Source organism: Astatotilapia calliptera, chromosome 18, assembly GCF_964374335.1.
Source record: "Astatotilapia calliptera chromosome 18, fAstCal68.1, whole genome shotgun sequence".
NCBI lineage: Eukaryota > Metazoa > Chordata > Actinopteri > Cichliformes > Cichlidae > Astatotilapia > Astatotilapia calliptera.
The window spans coordinates 31,403,539-31,429,496 of NC_137439.1; the positions used below are offsets into that span (position 1 = coordinate 31,403,539).

Here is a 25,958-nt window from a genome sequence, read left to right on the forward strand (position 1 = left end):
GCTCAACTCATTTCCTCTGTGCTCTGTGAGTCAGTGTGTGGTGAGGTGGGGCGGGGCCAGCAAAATGTGAGGTGGAATCTGTCACTGCGGCCCCTACCAACTTTAACATTGTACCCAAGTGTCACAGCCATCCTTGCAAGGCCATCTGCTGGTATGCACAAGAGTGACATGTTTAACATAATACCCTTACCTAACAACATAAGTATTTTTTTATGTGATGCATTTATTGAACAAGTTAGAAAAGATAACAAGCATTTAGTCCCTCATCTTTGGGTTATCTGTGGCAGTTCACGGAGAGATCGTTATTAATCAGTCTATGTTCCTGCCCCCACCTCTGAGCTAGAACTGTGGGTAGTGACCAAAAGAACAAGACGGCAAATGGAAAAATGAACTTATTTAAGTAATAATTATTTGAACCTTTCTCAACTCTGCTGAATCTGTAAAACTTTGAAGTCAACCTTATATACTAAGATGAAAAAAGTACCTTTGTAGCAACCAATGAAAGTCTAGACCCTAACCTTCTACATTTCAAAATATACAGTTTCCAGATAATAGCAAATTTAACTAAATCTCTTAAAGATTATATTTTGTATTGTGTTTATTTAAAGTTCAATTTGGCTTTATTCTTGGACAGTGAAGGAGTAGCTTTTAAAAAATAAACTTCTTCATCTTTTACCGGCTTTGTTGCAGAGTGTCTGAAACAAGCTGTTTTAAGCCCCTCCTCTTTTAAATCAAATGGGTGGGGCTTCTATGCTCAGCCAGGGTGGGGCTTCTATGCTCAGCCAGAGCTAGGCTATTCACACTCTGACAAGGAGTAAACACAGGACCAGTTTAATCAATTCCAATACCGTCAACCTATGAAGGCAGCTTATGTAGGCGACAACATGATTTTTTAGATAAATCATCATCAATTTGCAAATTCTAAACACATTTTAATGAGCACTGTGATTTCCACAATATTTAGCTAACACAACAAAACATAACTTTCAGCTTTTGGTGTACTTTATAACTGGGTTTTTGTACAGAACACTTAGAGTTTGTTTGCAGTCTTATGAGTTTGTGGCTCATAGGGGTTACTTTTTCAAACACTGACCTAGAATTTTGTCCATACTTAATATGAACATCATTGAACAGCATGTACATGGAAGACAATCACAAAAAGCACAATTCCCTACTACAGCGAAAGTGCCTTTTCGTGAGTCCAACTCACAACCCTGAAATGGATAAGCGGAAGTGAACGGATGGGTGTATATTTGATGACATTCTAATGGCCATGTGTTTATGAAAGACACAAAGAGTTAGGAATGATACAATAGTTTAACTTGTTTGTATAATTTTTCATATACGATATGACGTATTTTTATATAAATATTAAAATATAATTTGAAAAAAGTCTCTATATTTCTAATAGTTTTTGTTACAATAAGCAGGATCCGTTTTCAGATATTCTGGTTAAACTAAATACCTTGTAGTATATTTCGAGACATTAATAGTAAGAAAATTGTTTGACATCGGTTTTAATGGGAACCTTATTAAACGTGAACATACCGTGAGGTTTACTGGTAAAGCAAAAACAGTTGTGACATGATAAACCGCTCGGGACCTTTGCAGTGCCCAGTTAGGCTACTTTGATTGGCTGGCAAGCTGCAGTAAGCTGTGTGTAATGTTAAGTGTTCAACCTGGAGCCTTTCTGCTCTCTCTCTCTCCCCTCTCCCTCCCCGCCCATCTGTCCCACTCCCACTTCAGGCTCAGGCTCGAGCGCAGTTAGTCCAGTTCTGATTGGGGCCGGTGTTGAGGTCCGTCGGTGCCATTCAGCTCACCGGCGACACGTCACACTGACCCGAGTTAAAGCAACCTTTTTTAAAAAATTATTATTATTATTTTAGCTTTTAATTCGTTTCTTTTACAACAATTATTTTAATACGAGTCTTCATAAAAAAATAACAAGTACACGAGATCTTTCTTTCTTTTTTAAGTTTGAGTACTTTTTTTTTCAAGCTAAACCGTTTTATGGACTCGTTTTTACCCGGACAATAAGCCTACTTTCTAGTGAAGTAATTTACTGCACCGTTTGATGCGTGGGTGTTTATTCATTCGTACTTGCTCCGCAATTTTTGGCTACAACTACCTGATAAAGACTAGTTTGTATACAGAGTCCTTCTTATCCTTAGCTGCTGTGCAGAAATGTGGCGCGGACTTTCACTGCTGATTTTCTGCTGTGCTGTAAGAAGCCTGGCGGTGGACGGAAGCATTCGGGAGAAGATGCTGCTAGCTGAAACCGACGAGCTGAGGCCGATTAAAGATGCCAACTCCACAAGCAAAGCAGAGGGTAGTCACCAGTTCCCGGAGAAAGCCACTCAGGGGAGAGTTCCACAGTTCCAACCCACTGTCGAGCCTCTGGAGGACGAGCTGGAAAACCAAGAGAATATAATAAGCCAGGTTTGTGAACTATAATGTGCGCCTTTTTATGATTAATTGTATTCTATGTTAAACTACACTGACAAAGAAGTTTATGTATATTCACATACTGCGAATGAGTTGGGAGAACAGAAATTCCTAGTTTTAATAATTAAGGCAGTTATCAAATTTAAAACGTTTCAAAAGTTAAAAGCACAAGATGATGTGCTGTTTGACCTATTTTTACATTTGACTGAACTGAAGTAAAGTTCTGCAAAGCCATGCTCTTTTATGCAAATTATAAAAACTAAAACTTCAATCCATGACCTGTGACCTGCTTAATTCTTCTTCCAGGAGACTTCAACTGAGTAACAGCAGTTAGTACCTCAGCAAAACTTTCCATCTACCTCACCAAGGGAAAACCACATGAGATCCCACAGCACTTGTGCTGTTAGGACTTACTTTGCTTTAAACAGTGAACCCTGAACCTCTCGTTTTCCATCTTGAGTTGGATTTCAGGGGTTGTTTCTGACACAGCGATTCCAAAAGTTTAACTATACGGGAAATTTCCTTTTACCTCATACTGTCATGGTAAATCAAGCCTAGAGCTGTGTGTGTGTGTGAGTGTACACTATGGTAAAAGTTTGCATCCCCCTGGTGGTTGGTTATGTAATATCCTCAAACTGTAAGTAGTCCAAACCAAGAGGGCCTGTTTGTAAATGCCTATAGCTGTCTTCATTCCACACAGCTCACCACTGTTGCAGCTGCATATCGTCAGACATTTCAACTCTTTTTCTGATTTTAGTTCCTGCATTTCTGCTAAATAAATTATAATATAAGTATAGTATAATATACTATTAATTTTACATTCACTATTTATTCAGGTTTCCTGCTATCTGGCCTATATTGTGGAAAAAATATACTGAGAAAGACAACTTTCTGCCTCTGTTTCAGTTGCTGGGAGATTACGACAAAGTAAAAACAGTGTCTTCAGGATCCGACTGTGTGTGTCGCTGTGTTGTTCGACCAATTAAGCGATCCGACTGCAGCCATGTCCATGAAAGTGACCTAAAATCACCATCTCGGGATTTTTACACTGTAGAGACAATTACCAAAGGAACAGACTGCAAGAAGTGTGTGTGCATGGCTCCACCTTCCGCTGTCAATCCCTGCGAGGGAGAGTACAGGTTTAAAAAACTACAGGAAGCGAGCAAAGATGACATCAAGGTAGAAACATATACATGTGTTCTGGTTACTGATGATACACTGTTAAGTTAGTTTTGAGCAGGAAGATGTTTAACTAATAATAATTTAAAAAAAAACAATTTCTTGATTTTGTTTAGCTGGCAACTATCATTGACTTGTTGGAAGTCTCTCTGTATGGAATGGACTTGTTAAAGCTCCATTCTGTTACCACCAAGCTACTGACCAGGGTGGACAACATAGAGAAGGTGAGTACATGTTGTCCAAAAATCACCTATTAAAAATCAAAACTGATAGTTTGTATACAGTACATACTCTTATGTAGAGCATGTATATATTTTTAATGCAGAAGCTTTGCAAAGGTAGACAGACCTGCTAACACAAACAAATAGTAAAACTAAACACTTTTGCTTCTTCATATCCTCTGTCAGCTTGCTCTTTGACTGTGCTTGGATGTTAAACTGTGCCATATCATATACTTTAGGGCAATACTAGTATACCAGTTATGTGCTCTAAACTCTTGACATTGTTGCAACTTCCCTTTACTTAAAATTTCCAAGGAAAACACGTTGGCTACTTTTGCGTTTACATTTGACTGTGTCACTACTATTGTACTATAATGCTGCAAGTAGCTCACTGGAAAAGAAGGATGGCAAATGCCCGTCACTCACTTACACTTGTAAAGTTTGTTGTCTGTGAGCCGCAAAAATCAACAAAATGTATTCATTTTTTTTAAATATCAGAAATATGATTGTTGGACATTTCCTTGAAATATGATACCCCTACATGGATGGCTGTACTGCAATACTGGAATAGCTTATTTTTACAATTAATTGAAAAAATATATATAGTTGGTATTGTCTTTAAGCCATAGAAGTTTTACTATTAAAGAAATATTTCTGTGATTTTGTTTAGGGTCAGAGGCAGGGTACACAGGACTGAACCAGAGAGACAGATAACATTCATACTCACACTCTCTCCACTTTTAAGATTAGGCTTAAAACTTTCCTTTTTGATATGCATATAGTTAGGGCTGGATTAGGTGACCCTGAATCCTCCTTTAGTTATGCTGCAATAGGTGTAGGCTGCTGGTGGATTCCCATGATGCATTAAGTATTTCTTCTTCAGTCACCTTTCTCACTCACTATGTTTTAATAGACCTCTCCGCACTGAATCATACCTGTTATTAATCACTGGCCCTCTTCCACAGCATGCTTTTTATCCTGTCTTACTTCTCTCTCCCCAACCAGTGGCAGCAGATGGCCCCGCCCCTCCATGAGCCTGGTTCTGCCGGAGGTTTCTTCCTGTTAAAAGGGAGTTTTTCCTTCCCACTGTCGCTAAAGTGCTTGCTCATATGGGGTCCTATGATTGTTGGGTTTTTCTCTGTATTTATTATTGTAGGGTCTACCTTACAATAATAGATTGTAAGATAGTCGTCTTGACTGTTGTGATTTGGCGCTGTATAAATAAAATTGAACTGAATATCCAGACTTCTAAAAATATATATTTGTATATTCACAGAGTCCAGACTAAGTGCAAAGTGATGTCACCTGAAATAGTTGGTTGACCCTGCATGTGTCTTTTTCTGAACTCAAGGCATTCACACAAAATTTGACTGAAAGAATGAGAGAGAAAGAACGTGTAAAGGAAAGAGCGAGGGAAAAGGATAAAGAAAAAAAGATCCAGCCGAAAAAAAAGAAACTGAATGATGAGCGCTCAAGAGTTAAAAGTGGAGCAGCTCCCTACGCCCACAAGCAGGTAAAAACCTTGTGAAAATCTGCATCTTAACAGATCACAAGTCAAGACAAACTCTTGTCTGATTTTATGCTGTGCACTCTTCTAGAAGATTGCTATCATGCATAGATAGTCCCTCTTCATTATAAACGAGACTGAATTTTCTCTTACAGAAGAATTATGACAGCCAGCTGAAGACAAACCACCAGCAAGATGGTGTGGAGGAACAGAACCCAATCAGGAATCAGACAGAAACACGAAAGCCGATCAAAGAGAAGACAGAGCCAAAGCAGCAAATGAAAGACAAAAACACTGTTGTCATCAGGGGTGTGACCTTTTACAAGGCAGAGGAAGAGAGCTACAAGGAGGATAAGAAAGGCAAAGCACAGAACAGTAAGTCTATTGCATTGATCTGTAAAATCAATGCTTTCAAGTTATGTGCTAAAGGCTTTTTTAATTTAATCAAAGGTAAAAATTTATTTTAAAAATTACAGAGAAAGGCCCTTTCTTCTTTTATCTTGTCTTGTAGCTTCTGTAACCACAAAATCATCAGTGGATTTGCAGGTGTCTGAGCAGCTGCCACCTAACAGGCCTTCAAAAACTACCATAAAGCCAGACCTCAAAGACATACCTTTGACCAGATCTTCACCATCCCATCCACCAACAGCTCCCCCATCTACCAGCCAACAAACCATAACTGCAACCCAACCAGTTCGCTCCTCCACAACAACTCCAAACCCAACGGCAACTACCCAAAAATCCTTAACTACCAGAACTGCTATTCACCCCACTGCGCCTGTCAGCCAGTATACCACTTCACCCTCAGACACCAATATCACTCCACCTATTGGTGCAGCTCCCACCTCAGCGCCTCATTCAAGAACCAAAAGCCGCCTCAGCTGGACAGAGAGCCCCGCTGACCAACCAGTGGTTACCAAAAAGCCAGGTAGAGTAAGACTAATGAACCTATTCATTTCCATATGAAGCTAATAATGTTGATTATTTCATAAAAATGAAATGGTAACCTCCAGGGCTCCAGTGGCCACTTGAGGGAGATCTCACAAAATCCTGTGTTAAAATGCCTTCAGTTTCAGCTTCCCAGCCTGATAAAAAAAATGTGGTCTTGGTCTCTATCAATAGTTTCCCTTTTCAACATAACTGTTTAGTCTTATAGATATTAGACAGACAAAATAATTACTAGAAAGGTGTAATTATAGCATTTTGGCTGATCGGCGTATTGTAATACCTCATCTGGTAGTAGGTGTATCCTTACTGACACCTAATGTGTATTTTTACAGGAGTGTGTAAGGACACAGTAGCCAGCATCTCTGAACCGGTCCAGAAAAATACTTATGGCCTTAGTGATGGAGCCTGGATGAGAGATGCTCGTGGTCATGGGAACGTCATCTACCTCACTAGTGGTCACTATGGCAACAACCTACTGGAGTTCCGAGACATGGACACCTTCAAATTAGGTACAGAGGTTTGTGTTTGTGAAAAAAATTATCTTCTAATCTCAAACAGTGTCAGGTACCCTAATTAATCTCATAAAAGTTCTATCAATGTTTTAGCAATCAGAACAGATTCCACTGACAAATGCATTTCATATTTGAACGACAGAACAAACAGTGACATGAAGATCCGTAAAAGTAAAAAACCAGAAAAACAGGAAACAATATTTCACACACAATGGATGTGTTAGAAAAATATTCATGGATTAGAATCAGGTCCTTCAAGCTGAACACGAGTATGGTAAAATGCTATACACTTGTGAAATTCATTTTAGCACCTGTGTTTCAATATTACCAGGTCTAGGAGTTAAAGTTTAGATACTTAACAATCAAATGATTTTTATATTTAATCCTCTAAATCTTGGTTGCCAATTTCATTTTAAATGAGGTTTCATAAAGTACGTAAAAATAGTTTAAATTAATGGTTATTTGTGTAGTGCCAGTAGATAACAACAGTTGTTCCAAGTGCTTCATATTGTAAGGAAAGGCCCATGTAATAGACACTATTAGAGAGAACCCTGATGAGCATACGGCTCATTATGAGCTAGTATTTGGTGACGGTGGGAAGGAAGAACACCATTTTAACAAGAAGGGGCCTCCAGCAGAACCAGGCTCAGGAAAGGGCATTCATCTACCATAGCTGTCCCTTTGCAGTGATGTAAAACTGCCTTCGCCTTTGCATCTGGATGAAAAGTTAGCCTGAACATCATTTTGATGCACGAGCATGTAATATTTGTCTTCTCCTGGATATTGCAGGGATTTTCTGCCTTAGAAAATAAGGCTTCTCAATTTGGGGAAATTTTACAATGACAATTACTTAGCTCAATATCCTAATGACGATTACTTAATCACAAGGCTTTGACAAAAATCATATTTGTTGTTCTTCATTGGATGCTTGAAACCAAGATGTTTCTAAAAAGCTGAAATAGTTTTAAAAAATTTCTTGACAAAGACAAAGATCATCCACAGCCTGGAAACAAGTTTGTTTTTTAAAGGGTGTGGAGGCGGGTCTTTTAATTATAAGACAGTACAAATGAGAGGATAATTGTGAAACCAAATATGAAATATAAAATACAGTCTGATTTATTGCATAACATTATAAACAAAAATAATCTAGTCTCAACATTAGTGTTATTAGAAAACAAAATAAATTTTTAACCATTTGAAATACTGTTATTAATTAAGGTAAAAATCGTTGCAATGTTTATTAACCCAATTTCCCTCGGGATGAATAAAGTATGATCAATCAATCAATCAATCAATCAATCAATCAATCAATCAATCAATCAATCAATCAATCAGTTGCAGTAAAATATTTTCTCTACATGATGGACATATCTTAGTTTGATGATCATTAAGGTTGTGCATATCTATTTTCTGTGTGTCCTTCCTGTTCAGGTCAGACAAGTAATTCATACAAGCTACCTTACAGTTTCACTGGAACAGGCCATGTTGTGTTTAATGGAGCTTTCTACTATAATCGAGCCTTCAGCAGGGACGTTATCAGATATGACCTGAGGCACAGATATGTGGCTGCGTGGACCACACTGCACGATGCTTTACTGGAGGAGCAAATTCACAAGACACAGACTGAAGTAAGACTCATTACTTTCATTTTTAAATAACGGCCCAAGAAGTACTCCATAATGATTTAAACAAGAACATTTAGAAGTCTTTCAAGCATCATTAAAATTATGTGTGGGAACATTATAAATTACTAAACTGATCACTTTTGTGGTTTGTTTCTGTCAAGAGATGTATTCTAAGACACTTCTTCAGCTGAGAATCAGAGAGGAGAAACACACAGTTTTACTTGCAGCAAGGGCAGTCACAGAGCACCCGCACGGGAGTGAGGGCTCAGGCACTCGCGCTCTGCCACTGCCCTGGTCTTTATTTATATACATCAGTGGGTGTATGTTCCATACATTGGAATGTGGATGTGTATATGTTGGAATGTGGATGTTTATATGTGTGTGTGCGATTTTAGTGTGAAAATGACCATTAACAACAAGTCTCTGTTTTGTATAGTGTATCTGTTTCCAAAACAACAATGTCCACTAAGGTTAATTAGGATATTTTATTGATACACCAAATTAAAACAAGAAAGGGCAAAAATGAGACATCCAAAATTATTAGCCCCATGGCCATTAATAGTCATATACTGTACCCTTTCTGAGCCACAACTGACAACAATTTCTTAGAGTAGGTCATTACTAGGTTTGCACAGGTCTTCTGAGGGATTTTGGCCCATTCCTCCATTTCAAATTGTTCTAGCTCATCCAAATTGAATGGTTTCAATTTGGATGAGCTAGAACAATGCTTGGAGCAAGTGCTCCAAGCATGGACATTCACTTGGAGCACTTGCCACAGATTCTCAATAGGATTGAGGTCTGTGCTCTGTGCGGGCCACTCCAGGATCTTGGTTTTGGTACCCTTGAGGAACTGTTGGACTAATGTTGATGTATGCTTTGGGTCATTGCCTTGTTGGAAGACCCAGCGACAACCTAAGCCTAGACTATGAGCGGATTTCTGCATTTTCTCTTTCAAAATGTCAACATAATTTATTTTTTCATGATGCCATGCAACCAAACAAGGCTCCCTGTGCCTGAAAACAGCCTCACAGCAGGATGTTCCCAACTGTGTTCCTGGGGTTGAAGGCCTGTGCCTTTCTTTGCCAAACATAAGCAACAACTATGTGCTGAAACAGTTCCAGTTTAGTCTCATCAGATCAAAGCACTTCCAAAACTGATCTTTACCTTACAAATGTTCATTGGCAAACCTCAGTCGGACTGTGATGTGCAGCTCTTTGAGTAAAAGTGTTCTTCTGGGATGATGCCCCTGAAGTTCACCATGATAAATAGCCGTCACAACTGTGTTCTTTGAAACATCAACTCCAGAAGAAGCCAGGTCAGTAACAATCGTCTTGGCAGGTGTTCCTTGCTGACATCTGTGTCTATTTTCGTCTCCAGGGTTCTTGAAATCTTGAACTTACGGCCACGGCCAGGTTTGTTTCTTACAGAATTTGTCTCCTTGGACTTGGCAATGATGCAACATACAGCAGTTCTAGACACTGTGAATTGCTTGGAAATGGCATGTAGCCTTCCCCCTTATCATGAGCCTCTACTATCTTTTTTTCTGAGCTCCAGAATTATTTCCTTTATCTTTGGCATGGCCAGTAACAGTAGTTCTTCTCATGCCCTGTTCCTTGAACCCTTTTTATGCCAATTGAATGTTGTTAGGAAGCCAGTTGACTGCACAGATGTGGTTTCAAAGCTGACTGGTTAATTACTCTAGGCGTTTTGAAAGCAAACATTCACATGGGGCTAATATTTTTGACCTCCCCATTTTTTATTATATTTGATATGAAGCAAACCTAAAAAGGTATTTTATATTACAAAATGTACCGAAAGCTACTAAATCGCACTGGTGAATGTTTGAATGTATCAAGTTTCATCAATGCTGCAAACGTTGGGCAAAAGTTTAGCAAAATGTTCCAAAATTCCTGGGGGGCTAATAATTTTGGCCTCAACTGTAGTTAGAAAGAAAAGTCAGCCAGTCAGGCTCTCTTTAAACTCTTTAAAATCTCTTTAAAGATTCTCTAAATCTGTTTTTGATCTCCACCAGCAAGGACTACCTTAATCTACCTTAATCTGCTGTCTGGAGAGCTAAGAACAGTATGTAAACAGCTGCCTGCTGCAGATGAATAACTGCAGTGGGAATGAAAATTCCCACTGCAGTCAGTAAAATTCTAGGTTCTAAAACCAAAACAACAACCTGAAAGATTGCAGTCTAAAATTATTTTAAGATGCAAAAGTCATACAAACTTGAGCTTGTGTATTTTGCAGGTTGAGTTTGCGGTAGATGAGTCCGGCCTGTGGCTGCTTTACCCTGCTTTGGACACAGAGGGCTTCCACCAGGAAGTTATCCTGCTAATCCACCTCCACCCTCGAGACCTTCAGCCAATACAGACCTTTCGCACAGGTCTCAGAAGAGGTCGTTACGGTAACAGCTTCTTGGTATGTGGTGTGCTTTATGCAGTGGATAGTATGGAGCGTCGCTATGCAAACGTGACCTACGCATTTGACACTCACACGCTTACGCACACAGTGCCTAGCCTGGCGTTCACAAACATGCATGCACATAACTCCCAGCTGGCTTATTGTCCACTGGACAAGAAACTGTACTCATGGGATAATGGTCATCAGATGATGTATGATGTCATTTTTGCTTATTTAGAATAATGGGCAGATGGTTAGATGAATATTTGGCAATTTAGTTTGTCCAGTGAGTCAAAACAAAGCCGAGGATGGAAGAAATATGAAAACTGAACAGATATTCCGTCTGTGTTTTGTTTCGAAAAGACTGTGGATAAATTAAACACTGTGTGGTCACTGGGTTGCTGCTCTGATGTGCACGCACTTAAGTCAGTAACTGTCGGACACAGCACTTGCAGACAAGAAAAGCAGAATTGTATTGTATCTTGGGTGACATGAAGAAGAAGATACTTTTTCCTGGCAGCAGTGTTTCAAACAATCCATACTAGTTCAATTGTTTTCTTATTTCACTGTCATGAACTGTAACATTTAACATACTAATTAGGGCTTGTAGATTCTGAGATGTAGCTCTTTGGTTGCAATTTCTCTGAGCACTGTATGATCTGACCTTAGGGGGAATTGCTGGGATGTTAACTTCTGGGACAATTGGCAAATGTCTTGAATATTTTCCACATCAATAATCTTTCTCACCGTAGAGTGACTTCATTTTGTTTGGAAATGGTCTTATAACCTTTTCTGGGCAAAATGATTTATCAGAAGCAACAATTGTTTTGGTTATAGTGGATGTGGAAACAGTAAGGGACTGTAAGTTGGGCAGAGGTTTATATTTACTCATAATGACCATGAATGTTATGGTAATTTGGGGCTTTTCAAGATGTCTTTGAACTGCTCTTTTTACAGAGTGGAATGATTGTACAACATACATCTTTAATGACTTAAAAGAGAAAAAAAAACAAGAAATAGGTCAACAAGTTTAAATTTATTTTGAACTTTCTTTAATCTACACAGAGTCAAAATTACACAAATCAGCCTCAAATACAGCAAATACAGCTTTTCAAATTCTTTGCTTAATGAAAGCAGATTTGCATATGATATGCCCCATGTAACCAGTATAACCAGTGATTTTTTTTTTTCAGATTTTGTATTGAAGTAATTGCCTGTTATTTTCTTTGTGATAAAATTTTTATTGTTTGTCCTTTTAATGTATTTCCCATTGTTGATAGAAGTGGTAAAATAATTTTTAACTTGTCTGGGTTTTTTTTTTTTTTTACAACCAAAATAGGACAAGGGCAAGAATTTTGACTGCTTAACTAGGAGTTTGTACATTTATAATAAAACGATTCAAACGTTTTTCAGTGTCATTGACTCACTTTTCTCCTTCTCTGTGTGCCTCTGTATCCTGTTGTGGGCATTATTTGTGAGGTATGATTAAATTTTCCTGGAAGCAGCAGAGCCACTGGAAGGAACACAGGATGGAAAATAAACCCTGGGCCAGATGCTGTTGAACTTCAAACTGGAAATGCTCGGGACACACATCAGACCTGCTACATGTTAGAGAAACACACATGGGTACAAACAGGGTGATGCACTGCTCACTGCCGCTGTTCTTCCAATCTGGTTCATTTCAGCCAGCTCTTTATCTCTGCTCTACAGTCTTACCAGCTGAAAAAGTATGTGTGTGCACAGCAAAGTTGTAACAAGAAAGAAATGAAATTTAGAAAAAAAATTTGTTTGAAAAACGTTAAAGATAAGTGAATGACATTAAGTCCAAGCTGATTTCAAATGCATAAATTCTGAGCAGGAATATTCCACTAAAACTCAGTGGAACATCAGTGGAGATGACATCAAAAGTTATATAACCATCATGTTGATGTGGTGGTGGAGTGTGTGTGGTAAGTGACCACTGAGCAGGATGCAGAAGAAAGACGCCCATACACATACACTACAGACTTGCCAAACTGAGTGAATGCGTTAGTGTGTGTGTGTTCTGTACCACTTTGAATGACTTGTTCTAAACGCCTGAAAGCAAGGAGACCACACAAATAGACACACACTCACAGTAGAAGTCATATGCTAAGGATGCTCTCTTCTGACAGAGTAGTCTTTAAACATGCAATGCATAATGTCTAGTTTAAAGATAACAGTGGTATCTAGATACACATTCTAAAATACCACTGAGCTAAAACTTTAAACAAAGAAACAAAAGAACGATAGAGAAGGGCTCTCATGGAGATCAAAATCTTTGGGTTGCAATTACACTCACTTAAAGGTTATTTATATTTATACCAAAGAAAACAAAAAAGAGACTACCAAAATAGGACTTGGTTAAGAAAGAAAAAAAGAAGGAAAAGCAAAAGAAAAAAAGTTGGAAGCGAATGAGAGGTTAAAAGTTTAGAGATTATTTTAAGGGTGAAAGAATGGATAAGATGATAAAATTGAAGAAAGCAGTCCTATGTATTTTTTTAATATGTGCATATTCTGATCAAAGATTCTTCGTAGTGTTACTGGAGGCCAAGTTAATGCTACTCAAAGTTAACATCTGGTTAGATACTGTATTTCTAAGACTGTTAGTGTGGAGTACAAAAACTACAACTTTATCTGAATTTAAAAGCAGAAAATTTGAGGTAATTTATGTCTTTAAGACATTGCTGCATTTCGTGCGTGTTATCAGGCTTCATGGACAGATAAAGTTGGGTATCAGATGCATAGCAGTGAAACTGTATCCTATTCCTTCTAATGATACTGCCTAAAGGAAGCATGTATAACAGAAACAAAACTGGTCCTAGTTAGGAAACCATTGTAATTCCACAATTAACCTTAGTGTGTTAAGAGTACTCTCCATTTACATGAACAAATTAGAGTCTATTAGACAGATATGATTCAAACCACTGCAGTGAGGTGCCTTTAATACTGACAGCATGCTCTAATCACGTTGACATATTATGGTCGACAGTATCGAACGCTGCACCTTCACTAAAGCTGTTTCTGTGCTGTGATGAGCTCTGAAACCTGACAGAAGCTCTTCAAATAAACCATTCCTCTGCAGATGATCTGCTAGCTGTTTGAAAACTACTCTTTCAAGAATTTTTGATGTGAAAGGAAGGTTGGAGATTGGCCTATAATTAGCTAAGACCACTGTGTAAAGGTAATGGCTTTTTAAGTAATGGTTTTTATTACTGCCAGTTTGAAGGCCTATGTTACCTATTTGATTAATAGAGATAGGTTGACCCTATTTAAGATTGGAACATTAATTAATTCTTTGAGCAGTCTTGTAGGAATGGGGTGTAACACGTTGATGGTTTGGAGGAAGTAATTACTGAAGTTAACTCAGGAAGATCAATTGTAGAAAAAAAGTGTAAATAAATATCAATGGTATTAAAGCAGCTGTACACAGTGTTACGTCTGTGAGATGGTTATGGGTAATTTTTTCATGAACTCATTATTAGTTAAGGTTAAAGGTTGGTTCAACAGAGCTCAAACCTTTTGTCATCCTGGCTACAGTGCTGAAGAGAAACCTATGGTTGTTCTTTTTCTGTGTTCTTCAATCACTAATAAATAATATTACTCCATTACATAATCCATACGACACCTCCCCCCCCAGTTGTGGAGTTGTGGATGTGGATATGTGGCCATGCCCCACAGCTTATATGCTTGCGGCACAGGGAGGAGAGGGGCGGCGTCTAATAACCAACTGGCAAAATAAAACAAAATAAAAACAAAACAACAAACACAGAAACAGCAGACATTATGATACAGACTTATAATTTGCACCGATGTTTTTCCTCGGTGCGCCTGCTCGCTGCTGAAGTCAAACAAAACTTTATTGTCATCTCCGCTACAGTCCAGTATATAGAGAGACACAGTGTTGGGGAGTAACGGAATACGTGTACCGCGGTTACGTATTTAAAATACAAAATATGAGTAACTGTATTCCGTTACATGTACCGTTTAAAAAGGTGGTATTTAGAATACAGTGTGGAGGTAAACACAGACGACACGAGAGCTCTCGATTAACACTGCTGGTTTATTACTCATCACCACACAACTGAATACTTTTCCCTCCAAAACACAGCAACAACACTTCCTGAGAACTGGGTGTGAGTGGAGCCCTCCAGCGGTCCGCCACACATGCCCCCCCCCGAACACCCAGTAGGGTTATCCCCTAGTCCAGAACCCTTGCTTTAATTAAACGTCCAGAACGGCTGAACCGTGGAGGTGGAGAGCTGGCGGAGGGGAAACGAGCCTGAGGGCCAGGCTGGCATGGTCGGTCAGGAAAAGCTGAAGATAGCTCGGGCCCCACCAGGTGGGGGGCGCTCCCAGAGGAAGCAGGGTTGTCCAGTCCAGTGGAAGGCGGGCAGCCACGGTGGGGGGCCTGAGCTGGCACCACCTGATCATCCAGAAGCACATGTGCTGGTTTAAGTCTGTCAATAGAAACAGCCTCCTGCCGACCCCCAAAATCCAAAAGGAAATGCTTCCGGCCCGGTTGAATAACCCGAAAGGGGCCGTCATACAGTGGACGCAGCGGAGGCCTATGAGCGTCATGCCTGACAAAAACAAACTGCGAAGAGTCCAACGACCTCGGAACAAAGGTGTCGGGCAGACAATGGTGCACTGGGCCAGGAAGAGAAAACGAGTCTCTTGGGGGACGGAGAGACAGCACAGAGGGAGCGAAGCACGGGGGTGGGCTCTCAGGCAAGAATTCCCGGAGGGGCTGACCGAGGACAAGTTCAGCCGGGGAAACCCCGAGGTCTTCTTTAACCGTGCAGCGCAACCCCAGTAAAACCCATGGAAGGCGGTCAACCCAGTTGCCATCTGTGAGAGAAGCACGGAACGCGGCCTTAAGCGACCGGTGGAAACGTTCGCACATCCCGTTGGCCTGCGGGTGGTACGCAGTGGTCCGGTGGACCTTGACCCCCAGGCCATCAGCCATGGCAGACCAAAGCTCGGAAACGAACTGGGGGCCCCTGTCTGAGGTGATGTCGGCGCGAAACGCGAAACCCACGTTGACAAAAATGCCCTGGCCACTGCTGCTGCTGTAGTGGATGCCAGAGGCACTGCCTCGGGCCAGCGGGTTGTGCGGTCCACTACAGTCAAAAGGTGCGTGAAACCTTGTGACTGCGGCAGAGGACCAACCAGATCCACATGTACATGATCAAAACGCCTCCCTGGAACGCGGAAGGATTCGAGCGGCGCCTGTGTGTGCCTATGGATCTTAGCACGTTGGCATGGGATGCACGCGGCAGCCCAGTCTTTCACCGATTTACGAAGGCCCGGCCAAACAAACATAGAGCTGACCAGTTTGACCGAGGCCCGGACACCTGGATGAGAGAGGGCGTGTACGGAGTCGAAAACGCGACGACGCCACGAAAGGGGAACTACAGGGCGTGGACGGCTGGTGGAAACGTCACAGAGCAGGCTAGGCCCGCCGTTCCACACAGGTCTGTTTGCGCAGACCGAAGGGCAAGGACGTCCGGGTCGGCCTGTTGGTCAGCGGCCATAGTCTCAAAGTCTATGCCAACATAAACGGGAGAAACCAGCACGCGGGATAGACAGTCAACGCAGTTGGACTTACCAGCCACCTGCTGAATGTCAATTGTGAACTCGGAAATGGCTGCCAACTGGCGCTGCTGGCGCCCGCTCCACGGATCAGAGACCTTGGACATCGCAAATGTCAAGGGTTTATGATCGACGTACACGGTGAAGCTCCAACCCTCGAGAAAAAAACGAAAATGCCGCGTCACGAGGTGCAGGGCCAGCAACTCCCTGTCAAAAACGCTATATTTGCGCTCACTGTCCCTAAGCGTGCGACTAAAAACAGCGAGCGGTTGCCAGACACCGGAGACCCGCTGTTCTAACACTGCGCCCACGCCACGTCCAACACGTCGGAGGTCAACGCAATCTCCGCTGACGGAAACGGGTGAGCCAGCAGGGCGGCGTGAGCCAGCAGGGCGGCGTTAGCCAGCGCGGTCTTGGCCCCAGAAAATGCCTGGATGCGTTCAGGGAGCCAATCAATCGGGTCCTTAGCTCTTTTACCCTTCAAGGCAGCAAGAGAGGCTGCAGCAGGTGCGCAGCTCTGGGGAGAAAGCGGTTGTAGAAATTGACCATCCCCAAGAACTTCTGCAGCGCTTTAATGGACGCGGGACGCGGAAAAGCCGAGACAGCCCGAACCTTGTCTGGCAACAGAACCACACCATCAGCAGAAATGTGGTGGCCCAAGAAATCCAGAACCGGCAAGCCGAACTGGCACTGGTTGACGATCAGGCTGTGTGCCGCCAAGCGCTGGAAAACCTGATGTAGATGGGACGCGTGCTGACTCTCAGAACAGCTGGCCACCAATATATCGTCAAGGTACACGAAGACGAAAGGCAGCCCGCGCAAGACAGAGTCCATCAACCGCTGAAAAGTCTGGGCGGCGCCTTTCAGGCCGAATGGCATGCGTAAAAATTCAAACAGGCCGAAAGGGGTAATAACGGCAGTTTTGGGGACATCTTCGGCGCGCACGGGAACCTGGTGATACCCCCGCACCAAGTCAATTTTAGAAAAAATCGAGGTGCCGACGAGGTGGGCGGAAAAATCCTGGATGTGGGGAATGGGGTAACGGTTGTTCTCCGTGACATTATTCAAACGGCGAAAATCCCCACACGGCTGCCACTGACCGTCTGACTTGGGCACCATGTGTAGCGGAGAAGCCCAGGCACTATTCGAGCGCTGCACTATGCCGAGGCGCTCCATTGCAGCAAACTCTTCCCGAGCGACGGAGAGTTTCGCGGGGTCGAGGCAGCGCACGCGTGCAAACACCAGGGGACCGACCGTCGGTATATAATGTTCAACCCCATGCTTCATTGCCGTGTTCGAGAAATTAGGAACAGTCAGTGAAGGGAACTCCAAGAGCAAACGCTGAAAAACATTCCCTGAAGTCACTAAATTAGCCCGATTCAGGGGCTCGATGGCACGAGTGAAACAGGGTATTGAATAAAAAGACAGGGCATCGATTAAGCATCTGTTAGCGACATCGACCAGCAGTCCGTGGGCACAAAGAAAATCGGCGCCCAAAATAGGTACAGAGCTAGCGGCAACAACAAAGGTCCATTGGAAATCCTGACCATGAAAATAAACAGTCACGAACCTTTCCCCGAACGTTGCGATGGGAGAGTCATTAGCCGCAATAAGCTGCGGTCCGCAGCCCACTGCTAAACTGTTGGCTCCTGACGGGGCAAGGAGGCTCTTCTGGGAGCCGGAGTCGACCAGGAAACGTCTCCCAGAGCGCAAGTCTTCTATGAAGAGCAGTTTTTCTTCTATGAAGAGCAGTTTTTCTTTGTCGCCAGCGGTCGTGGCTGCTACAGCGCACTGACGGGGCCCGTGTCCCAGGGTCGGAAAAGTGCAAGGCAGCTGGCAGCGGCACGTTCTAGCGCCAAAACGCTGATGGTAGAAACAGAGGTCCCGTCCGTGGCGTCGCTGTGCCGCGATCTTTGCCGTCAGCGAAGGATCGGATACGTCTGGGCAGGTCAGCGGGGAAGTGGAAGGCACCGCCGGCGAGGCTGGAACCAGGTCGAGATCGTGGAAAGTGCGGGTAGCCAGGAGAATACGATCTGCGTCCTCAGCCAGGGAGCGATAATCCTTCGTAGTCAAAGGAGCTTGCAAAGAAAAGCGTCTGGACTTCTTTAAGTTGCTCGCTCTGCGTCGGAGAGGGCATAGCGCCGAAGAAGCAGCTCCTTAAGGGCGGCGTACTTCCCTTGGGTGGGTGGGTCCCGGAGGAGAGTCAATGCACGACAGATGGCTAGAGGGTCAAAAGAAGCCACCACATGGTGATATTTCGTGTCGTCAGCCGAGATGCCACGAAGGGCGAACTGAGCCTCCACGTGCACGAACCACGACGTTGGATCGTGAAGCCAAAAGTCCAGCAGCTCGAGCGCTACAGCAAACGTAGCTGCAGCCGGAGGCAGAGGGCTGGCGGCTGCTGATGCATCCAGAGCGGAGTCAGTGCCACCATCGGACTGCAGCATGTTCGAGTCAGGGGTCACCAATGTGGAGGTAATCACAGACGACATGAGAGCTCTCGATTAACACTGCTGGTTTATTACTCATCACCACACAACTGAATACTTTTCCCTCCAAAACACAGCAACAACACTTCCTGAGAACTGGGTGTGAGTGGAGCCCTCCAGTGGTCCGCGACAACAGTTACTTTGTTGAAATAAATGGAGTACACGGCGGTACTTTCCTGTTTCATATTGTGGCAGGTCAGGACTGTTTCGGTTTTGTTTGACAGTAGTTCCAGGCGGCAGCGTTGCGGTTGCCATGGTTACAGGGTGACGCTCTCACTCTGCGTGTTTCCTGGGTGAGAGAGCGCCTTTTTTGTTGTTGTTGTGCTAAGCTAATAAGCAGAATGCAGAATGTAGCATCATGGGCAGTGTAGTCCGTGCTGCAGGGAGAATGGACTGCCATACTCGTTATGTGTCTGTGAACGCGAGGTGGGAGAAAAAGGAGAGTCGAAAAGTACGAGTTGTCATCGAGCAAAAACGGGAGCTGGAAGCATGTAAACATAATAATAACCACTGCAGCCAAGAAGAGAGCCTGACGAGCCCAGTTGTTGTTGTTTTTTTGTTGTTTTTTACTTGTGTGTGTCCCATTTGGATCTTTAGCCATCAGAATTGTTGTCTTAAGGCCAAGAAAGATGCCAAGCGGATTTATTTTACCAAGTGGATCATCATGGCCTTGCCATATTGGTCCATTTGATTGACCTTTATTATAATTATGAATTTATTTCATTTTCAGTTGCTACACACGGGACAGGACAGGGAGAAAGAATGAAAGAAAGAGAGGGAGAGAAAGAAAACCAAAGGGGAGAAGAGACGGTGAGAAGGGGGGAAGAAAGAAAAAAATAAAAAAATAAAAACACCTGGGTCACCTGTATGGAGAAAAAAAACAGAAGAGAAAGCAAACAACAAAGAGCAACATAGTAAAAAACACGGCACCATCACAATAAACTAGCTAGCAGTAGATATCAGTAGATACTAAATAATAAACGATATTGTGCAGCACGCAAGATAGACAGCGCACAATGTGCTTTGAGGCAGCAGCCAAGAAAGCTGTAGTCCGCGTCTGTGAATACCCGTGTGTACACCTGTGTGCATACCTGTGTGGATCAGCATGCTTGCATTCCAAAGGTTTCTCCATGTAACGATCTGCTAGGGAGTGTGAGTGGGCCACAGCCCCGTCCTCCAGGGTATGAAGCAGGTATGGAGGAGATCAAAACTCCAGACATCCAGAGGCCCCCAGAACACAAGAGACCAAGGAAGACCAACAGAGGGGCAGCCGCGCCACTGTCCCAGAAAGAGCTGAGGAGAGTCCCAGATGAGGGCTCACTCAGCAGCCGCGGAGCAGAAGCCAGGGGGAGTTGCAGTGACGTACCCGTGAGCTCCGCCGGCAGCCAGCTGTGCCTGAGTGACCGAGCCCCAGGCCGAGAGGCCGGGGGCACCCCACCTCCGAAGTGGCCTGAGCGAGCCCCAATAAGCGGCCGCCAAGGAGTGAGCCGGTGTGTACCCGGACGCCCACCCCCACACACAAAGAACCACCAACGCACCGATACCTGAGGGAGTCCGCCACTGGCAGGGGAAGTGGTGGTGGGGGGAGATAGGCCTCCAAACCTTGGAGGGCCTGAGATGTCCCCAGAGAGGTGACGAGCCCAGTTGTAAGTAAGCTATTAAAACTCGACTGTACACTGTGTTCGTGTTTTCCTCCGAAACAATAAGTTCCGTTGGAGCAGTCTTTCAACGCCTCTCTCTGTCTCTTGCAAGCAGAGTTGACCCACACAACAAAGTAAAGCTATTTTTCGGCTACGAGCCCGACACGAACCCGTATTAGTCAGAGGTCCCTTTACTACGGTTCGGAGCCGCGGACCTTCAGTAACAGTAATAAATCACACAGCAATAGTACATTCATGTAGTTGTAAAATGCATGATAATATGTTAAGTAATCCAAAGTATTCAGAATATGTTACTCTCATTGAGTAACGTAACGGAATACGTTACAGAATACATTTTAGGGCATGTATTCTGTAATGGAATACATTTTAAAAGCAACCTTCCCAACACTGGCTAGACGAGACGACGAAGCTCCAGTTACATCAGTGCAAGTAAACAAACAATAAATATAAGAACAGTAAGAAAATAAATATACACTTTAGGACTAGAGGTAAAGGGATCAATAACAATTTAAAATTTATATTTTATATTTTGATGATTTAAAGTCTCACACACAACCCGTGGAAAGGGGAGGGAGACCTGCTGCTTCCAAATAGAGCACATTTCATTCATAATGTTGTAAATTCAAGGCCATTATGTATTCGTGATTTGAATCCTGGGTTCAACGCCATCAGGTCCTCAGTTTAGAAAAAAGAGAAAAGAGGAGGAGGAGAAACGGGCAAAAGATACAGGTAAGCAGATGTGTCATTGGATAATGGCAGGTCATCCTGAAACAATCAGAATCAGAATACTTTATTAATCCCTAAGGAAATTATGTGGGTTACAGTTGCTCCAAGAAGAAATGGTAAAAATATTAACAATAACAGACTAAACTCCAAATACATTATGTTACAGATTTTAATATTAATTAGAATAGAATAGAATAGAATAGAATTCAACTTTATTGTCATTGCACATGCACAGGTACAGGGCAACGAAATGCAGTTTGCATCCATCCAGAAGTGCTTTAGTGATATGGATATATTACAATATATATCAGCAATAATATAGATATGTAAGTATATTACAGAAATGGGTCTATTATGGTATGTTATAATGTACACGGTATGAGGTATGTTGTGAATATTCTATAACTATAAGTATGTACAGGCTGTAGTGAGTACAAGCTATGTACAGGATATAAATATGAAAAACTATACAGAATATGAAATAAATAACTTTACAGAAATCTGAGATATACAGCTATACAGAAATGGGAACTATGCAAGTTGTAAACAGTTGTAGGATTAAAAATTATCGAATGTACAGAATGATTATTTACACAGAGCTATACAGTAGTGCAGTTAAGATAAGTGAGATATAATTCCTACAGAGGCTATATAAAGTGCTAGTGGTTGTGAGTGGTGGTTCAGTCCATGTTATTATTGTGTGTTTGAGGGTACAGTTGTCCATTGTCAATTGTTGATTTGTCCTGTTCTCATTGTATGACGAATTATGATGGCTGTTTGGTAGCTGTTTACTCTCTCTCTCTCTTCACATCTGTATGTTTCTCTTGTGAAATTCAGTATGGTTCTGACAAAAGTTCTATGTTAATGTACAATCCTGTGTGTGTGTGGTGGTGGTGGGTGTGTGTGTGTGTGGGGGGGGGGGGGGGGGGGGGCGCCAGAGGGAGTCTTCGCCCAGGGGCTAGGACCGCCACTGCTTCAGACCCAGCCACACACTCAGACAAAAACTGGTTCATCCCAAAGACAAAACTCCTAAACACAAACTTAACAACGTAGTGTATGCTGTACAGTGCAGCAAGGAATGCTCAGACCTCTACACTGAAGAGACCAAACAGTCACTTAATAAACACATAGTAGAACACAGAAGAGCCACCTCAACGGGACAAGACTCGGCTCTCCATCTGCAATCCTGAGGCCAAAGGTCACTCTTTTGAGGATGCCAATGTTCACATTTTGGACAGAGAGGACAGATGGTTTGAAAGAGGAGTGAAAGAAGCCATCTATGTCCACTGTGAGCGATCATCTTTGAACAGAGGCGGTGGCTTACGACATCAACTGCCATCTGTAATCCAGTTTTGAGATCCCTTCGCAGATGCTTTAACGCCCACTCACATAGTGGGTCATTTGACCTCAGTAAATCACATGATAACGTGGGTCTAGGCTTCACAATGGGTTCACCCGAAACCGTGGCTGATTGTGACTCACACCCATTTTCATACCTTAGCTCGTGTGATTAGATACAGGATCAACAGGGGGTCCATGACCCTCTTGGGGAAACTCCCATAGGGCTTAAAATTTGGGACTCTCCACCAATTGCTCTTAGAACTGAAGAAGCTTCTCGGATGAGAGGTGAAACGCCTACAAGGAAACTTGAACAACATTTCAGCTTCTTGTTAAACACACTCAAAATCTTTTAGTTCTCTCTTATACAAGACTGAAGACTTGGGGGAACAGCCTTTCAGTCTGTGGGCTCTGGAACGTTTACCACTCCAGCTCCATTTAACTGAGTCTGTGGACTCTTTAAAAAAAACTGTTGTACATTTTTCTGGCCTTAATCAGGCCTTCAGCTGATATTCTGTTGTTATTTATATATGTCTTTATTTTATTTTTCTGGTTTAATATAGTTAATCGATTAACATTGTGATTTGTGAATTTTATTGTGGCCTTTATGTCTGTGAAAAGTGCTATATAAATGAACTTTATTTACATTACTTTATATTGAATGGTAAAAAATGCTATTGAGAAAATCCATCCATCCATCCATCTTCATCCGCTTATCCGAGGTCGGGTCGCGGGGGTAGCAGCCTAAGCAAAGAGGTCCAGACCTCCCTCTCCCCAGCCACCTCCTCCAGCTTGTCCGGGGGAATACCAAGGCGTTCCCAGGCCAGCCGAGAGATATAATCTCTCCAGCGTGTCCTGGGTCTGCCCCGGGGCCTCCTCCCGGTGGGACATGCCTGGAACACCTCGCCCAGGAGGCGCCCAGGGGGCATCCTTGCCAGATGCCCGAACCACCTCAGCTGGCTCCTTTCGATGTGGAGCAGCAGCTGCTCTACTCTAAGCCCCTCCCGGATGGCCGAACTTCTCACCCTATCTCTAAGGGAGAGGCCAGCCACCCTTCGGAGGAAGCTCATTTCCGCCGCTTGTATCCGCGATCTCGTTCTTTCGGTCACTACCCACAGCTCGTGGCCATAGGTGAGGGTAGGGACGTAGATCGACCGGTAAATTGAGAGCTTCGCTTTTACACTCAGCTCCCTCTTCACCACGACTGACCGGTGCAGCGTCCGCATTACTGCAGCCGCAGCCCCAATCCGTCTGTCGATCTCCAGCTCCCTTCTCCCATCACTCGCGAACAAGACCCCGAGATACTTGAACTCCTCCACTTGGGGCAGGAACTCATCCCCGACCCGGAGTGGGCACTCCACCCTTTTCCGGCTGAGAACCATGGCCTCAGATTTGGAGGTGCTGATCCTCATTCCCGCTGCGTTACACTCGGCTGCGAACCGCTCCAGTGCGAGCTGGAGGCCCTCACCCGATGAAGCCAACAGAACCACATCATCCGCAAAAATCAGAGATGAGATTCTGAGGCCACCAAAGCGAAAGCCCTCCGCCACTTGGCTGCGCCTAGAAATCCTGTCCATAAAAATTATGAACAGAACCGGAGACAAAGGGCAGCTATTGAGAAAAGTGCAAGAAAAAATCTGGAGATAGAAATGAACACAGTGGGTCCTCTTTAATTGTTTTCAGTCATTTGTATTCTTGGAATTTGTTGGTGGAGTTAAATAGAACCTATTACAGAAAATGAAACTTGCTCACATGTCCTTTGTCTGCTACATATGACTTAGGGAACATCTTGGATTTTTGATACAGTCATTTTCTCATGTTGAAAGAAAATATTTTTGTGTATTTAGGAAACCTACTTCAACCATATGTAGATTATGTAAGTTTGAATATTTCTGCAGCAGATGGCTCCGTTTAGGTTTCCAGCCAGACCATCAGTGCTCTAAAAGAGGAAATACTAGAAAGCAGGGGAGACGCAAATGATGAGAACAGAAAAAGACGACGTGGGGAGAAGAGAGAGGTGGAAAATAATAGGGATTTGAGGGCAGCAGACAAGTAAAGATGAGAGATGAATGAGGGAAGTAAGAAAAGCAGACAGCAGGGAGAGCTAATGTGTCCCCCAGGCATTACGTTACAACATCTGGTTTGTTACTCTAAGCTTCTCAGACAGACTGAGAAATACAGCCAAAGTACTTGCAGGAATAACCTTGTTGTGGTTGTGGTGTGGTAATGGAGACAAGACAAAAATAACAAGCAGCTTAGGTAGCTTATGAAAGTAAAGATCTTTGAAGAACAGACTGAAAATAAGAAATTGTTGGAAGCAAGAGGATGTTAAATCACACATCAATCACTCGGAAAGGAAAATAACTTTGTTTGCCGTGTCTGTCTACAGCCAAAGGCAGAGAAGTATAAATGAGGCAGAAAGACAGAAATAGCTTGAAAAGTAGTTCTTGAACTAATCTGCAAAGATTTCACTTTACAAAGACTCTTACTTCTGTGCCAAAACAATTGTTTGCATAATGATAGCCTAAGTCACCTTTCCTCTAAGCCCAGTCAGAGCAGCAAATGCCTGCTGAGTGCTTTCTAAATAGACATCCTGCTCCATGAGCCCAGACATACAGACCACAGAGTCACACGGTTGAAGTTTGAATGTGACTCACATCCTCCATCATGTCACTTCTTTGCTTTTCCTGGAGGTCCTGCAGGTCTTGGATCACGTTACACGAAGTAGGTTAATGTAAGTAATCTTGTGATGTGATAGCGATAAATGGCAAAAGGTGACATCCACATATATTCTCTGCTTATTTGTGTGTCTCATCACGATACATCTGCTTTATTAGTCTGTGGTCATTTTCTCAAAAAAATTCTTCATTCTTCACTTCTTCATGCTCAGCTTAAGTTGTTGTTTTTCTACAGGAAATCCTCTGGGTTTGGAGTTATAGAATGACTGTTTATCATTAGCAACTTTGGACTACTGCAGAATACTGCAGCAGTTTCCTGTGCCTTAAGGCAGGTGACAAGTGACTGTGAGGGAAAAGTTGTAGCGGTGAGAGAAGTGACCAACGCCTCAACAAACTCCTACCACATCTGAGGTTTTGGTTCAGCTACTGACATTACTGCACTCCAGTTGGATTGCTTATAGTCCCACAGGCTAATCAAGCCTGTTAGCATTCCTTCTTTAGCTTGGTGGCTCCCTTCACCTCTGGTGGACAGACACCAACCACCTTTCAGCAACATCTTTGTACTTCGACATCAGCACTAGAGATGCTCAGTATGGGCCACTCAGACTCA

General features: G+C 43.0%; 1 protein-coding gene across 1 annotated transcript; it reads left to right on the forward strand.

Moving 5' to 3' along the window:
* The first annotated feature begins 1,742 nt into the window (after positions 1-1,742).
* Positions 1,743-12,250, forward strand: olfml2bb (olfactomedin-like 2Bb). The gene is made up of 9 exons (XM_026150461.2): positions 1,743-2,439; positions 3,352-3,624; positions 3,741-3,848; positions 5,197-5,358; positions 5,508-5,727; positions 5,864-6,280; positions 6,633-6,809; positions 8,244-8,440; positions 10,691-12,250. The coding sequence occupies exons 1-9, from the start codon at positions 2,185-2,187 to the stop codon at positions 11,084-11,086; spliced, it is 2,205 nt and encodes a 734-aa protein (XP_026006246.2). The 5' UTR covers positions 1,743-2,184; the 3' UTR covers positions 11,087-12,250.
* Positions 12,251-25,958: the final 13,708 nt, after the last annotated feature.

What these genes read in the sequence shown, in the direction of transcription:
- olfml2bb (XM_026150461.2), top strand. Translation starts at nt 2,185, where the DNA reads ATGTGGCGCGGACTTTCACTGCTGATTTTCTGCTGTGCTGTAAGAAGC. An exon ending in GGGTGGACAACATAGAGAAG is followed by an intron (nt 3,849 to 5,196) that starts GTGAGTACATGT and finishes TCTGAACTCAAG; the next exon opens with GCATTCACACAAAATTTGAC. An exon ending in TTCACAAGACACAGACTGAA is followed by an intron (nt 8,441 to 10,690) that starts GTAAGACTCATT and finishes TGTATTTTGCAG; the next exon opens with GTTGAGTTTGCGGTAGATGA.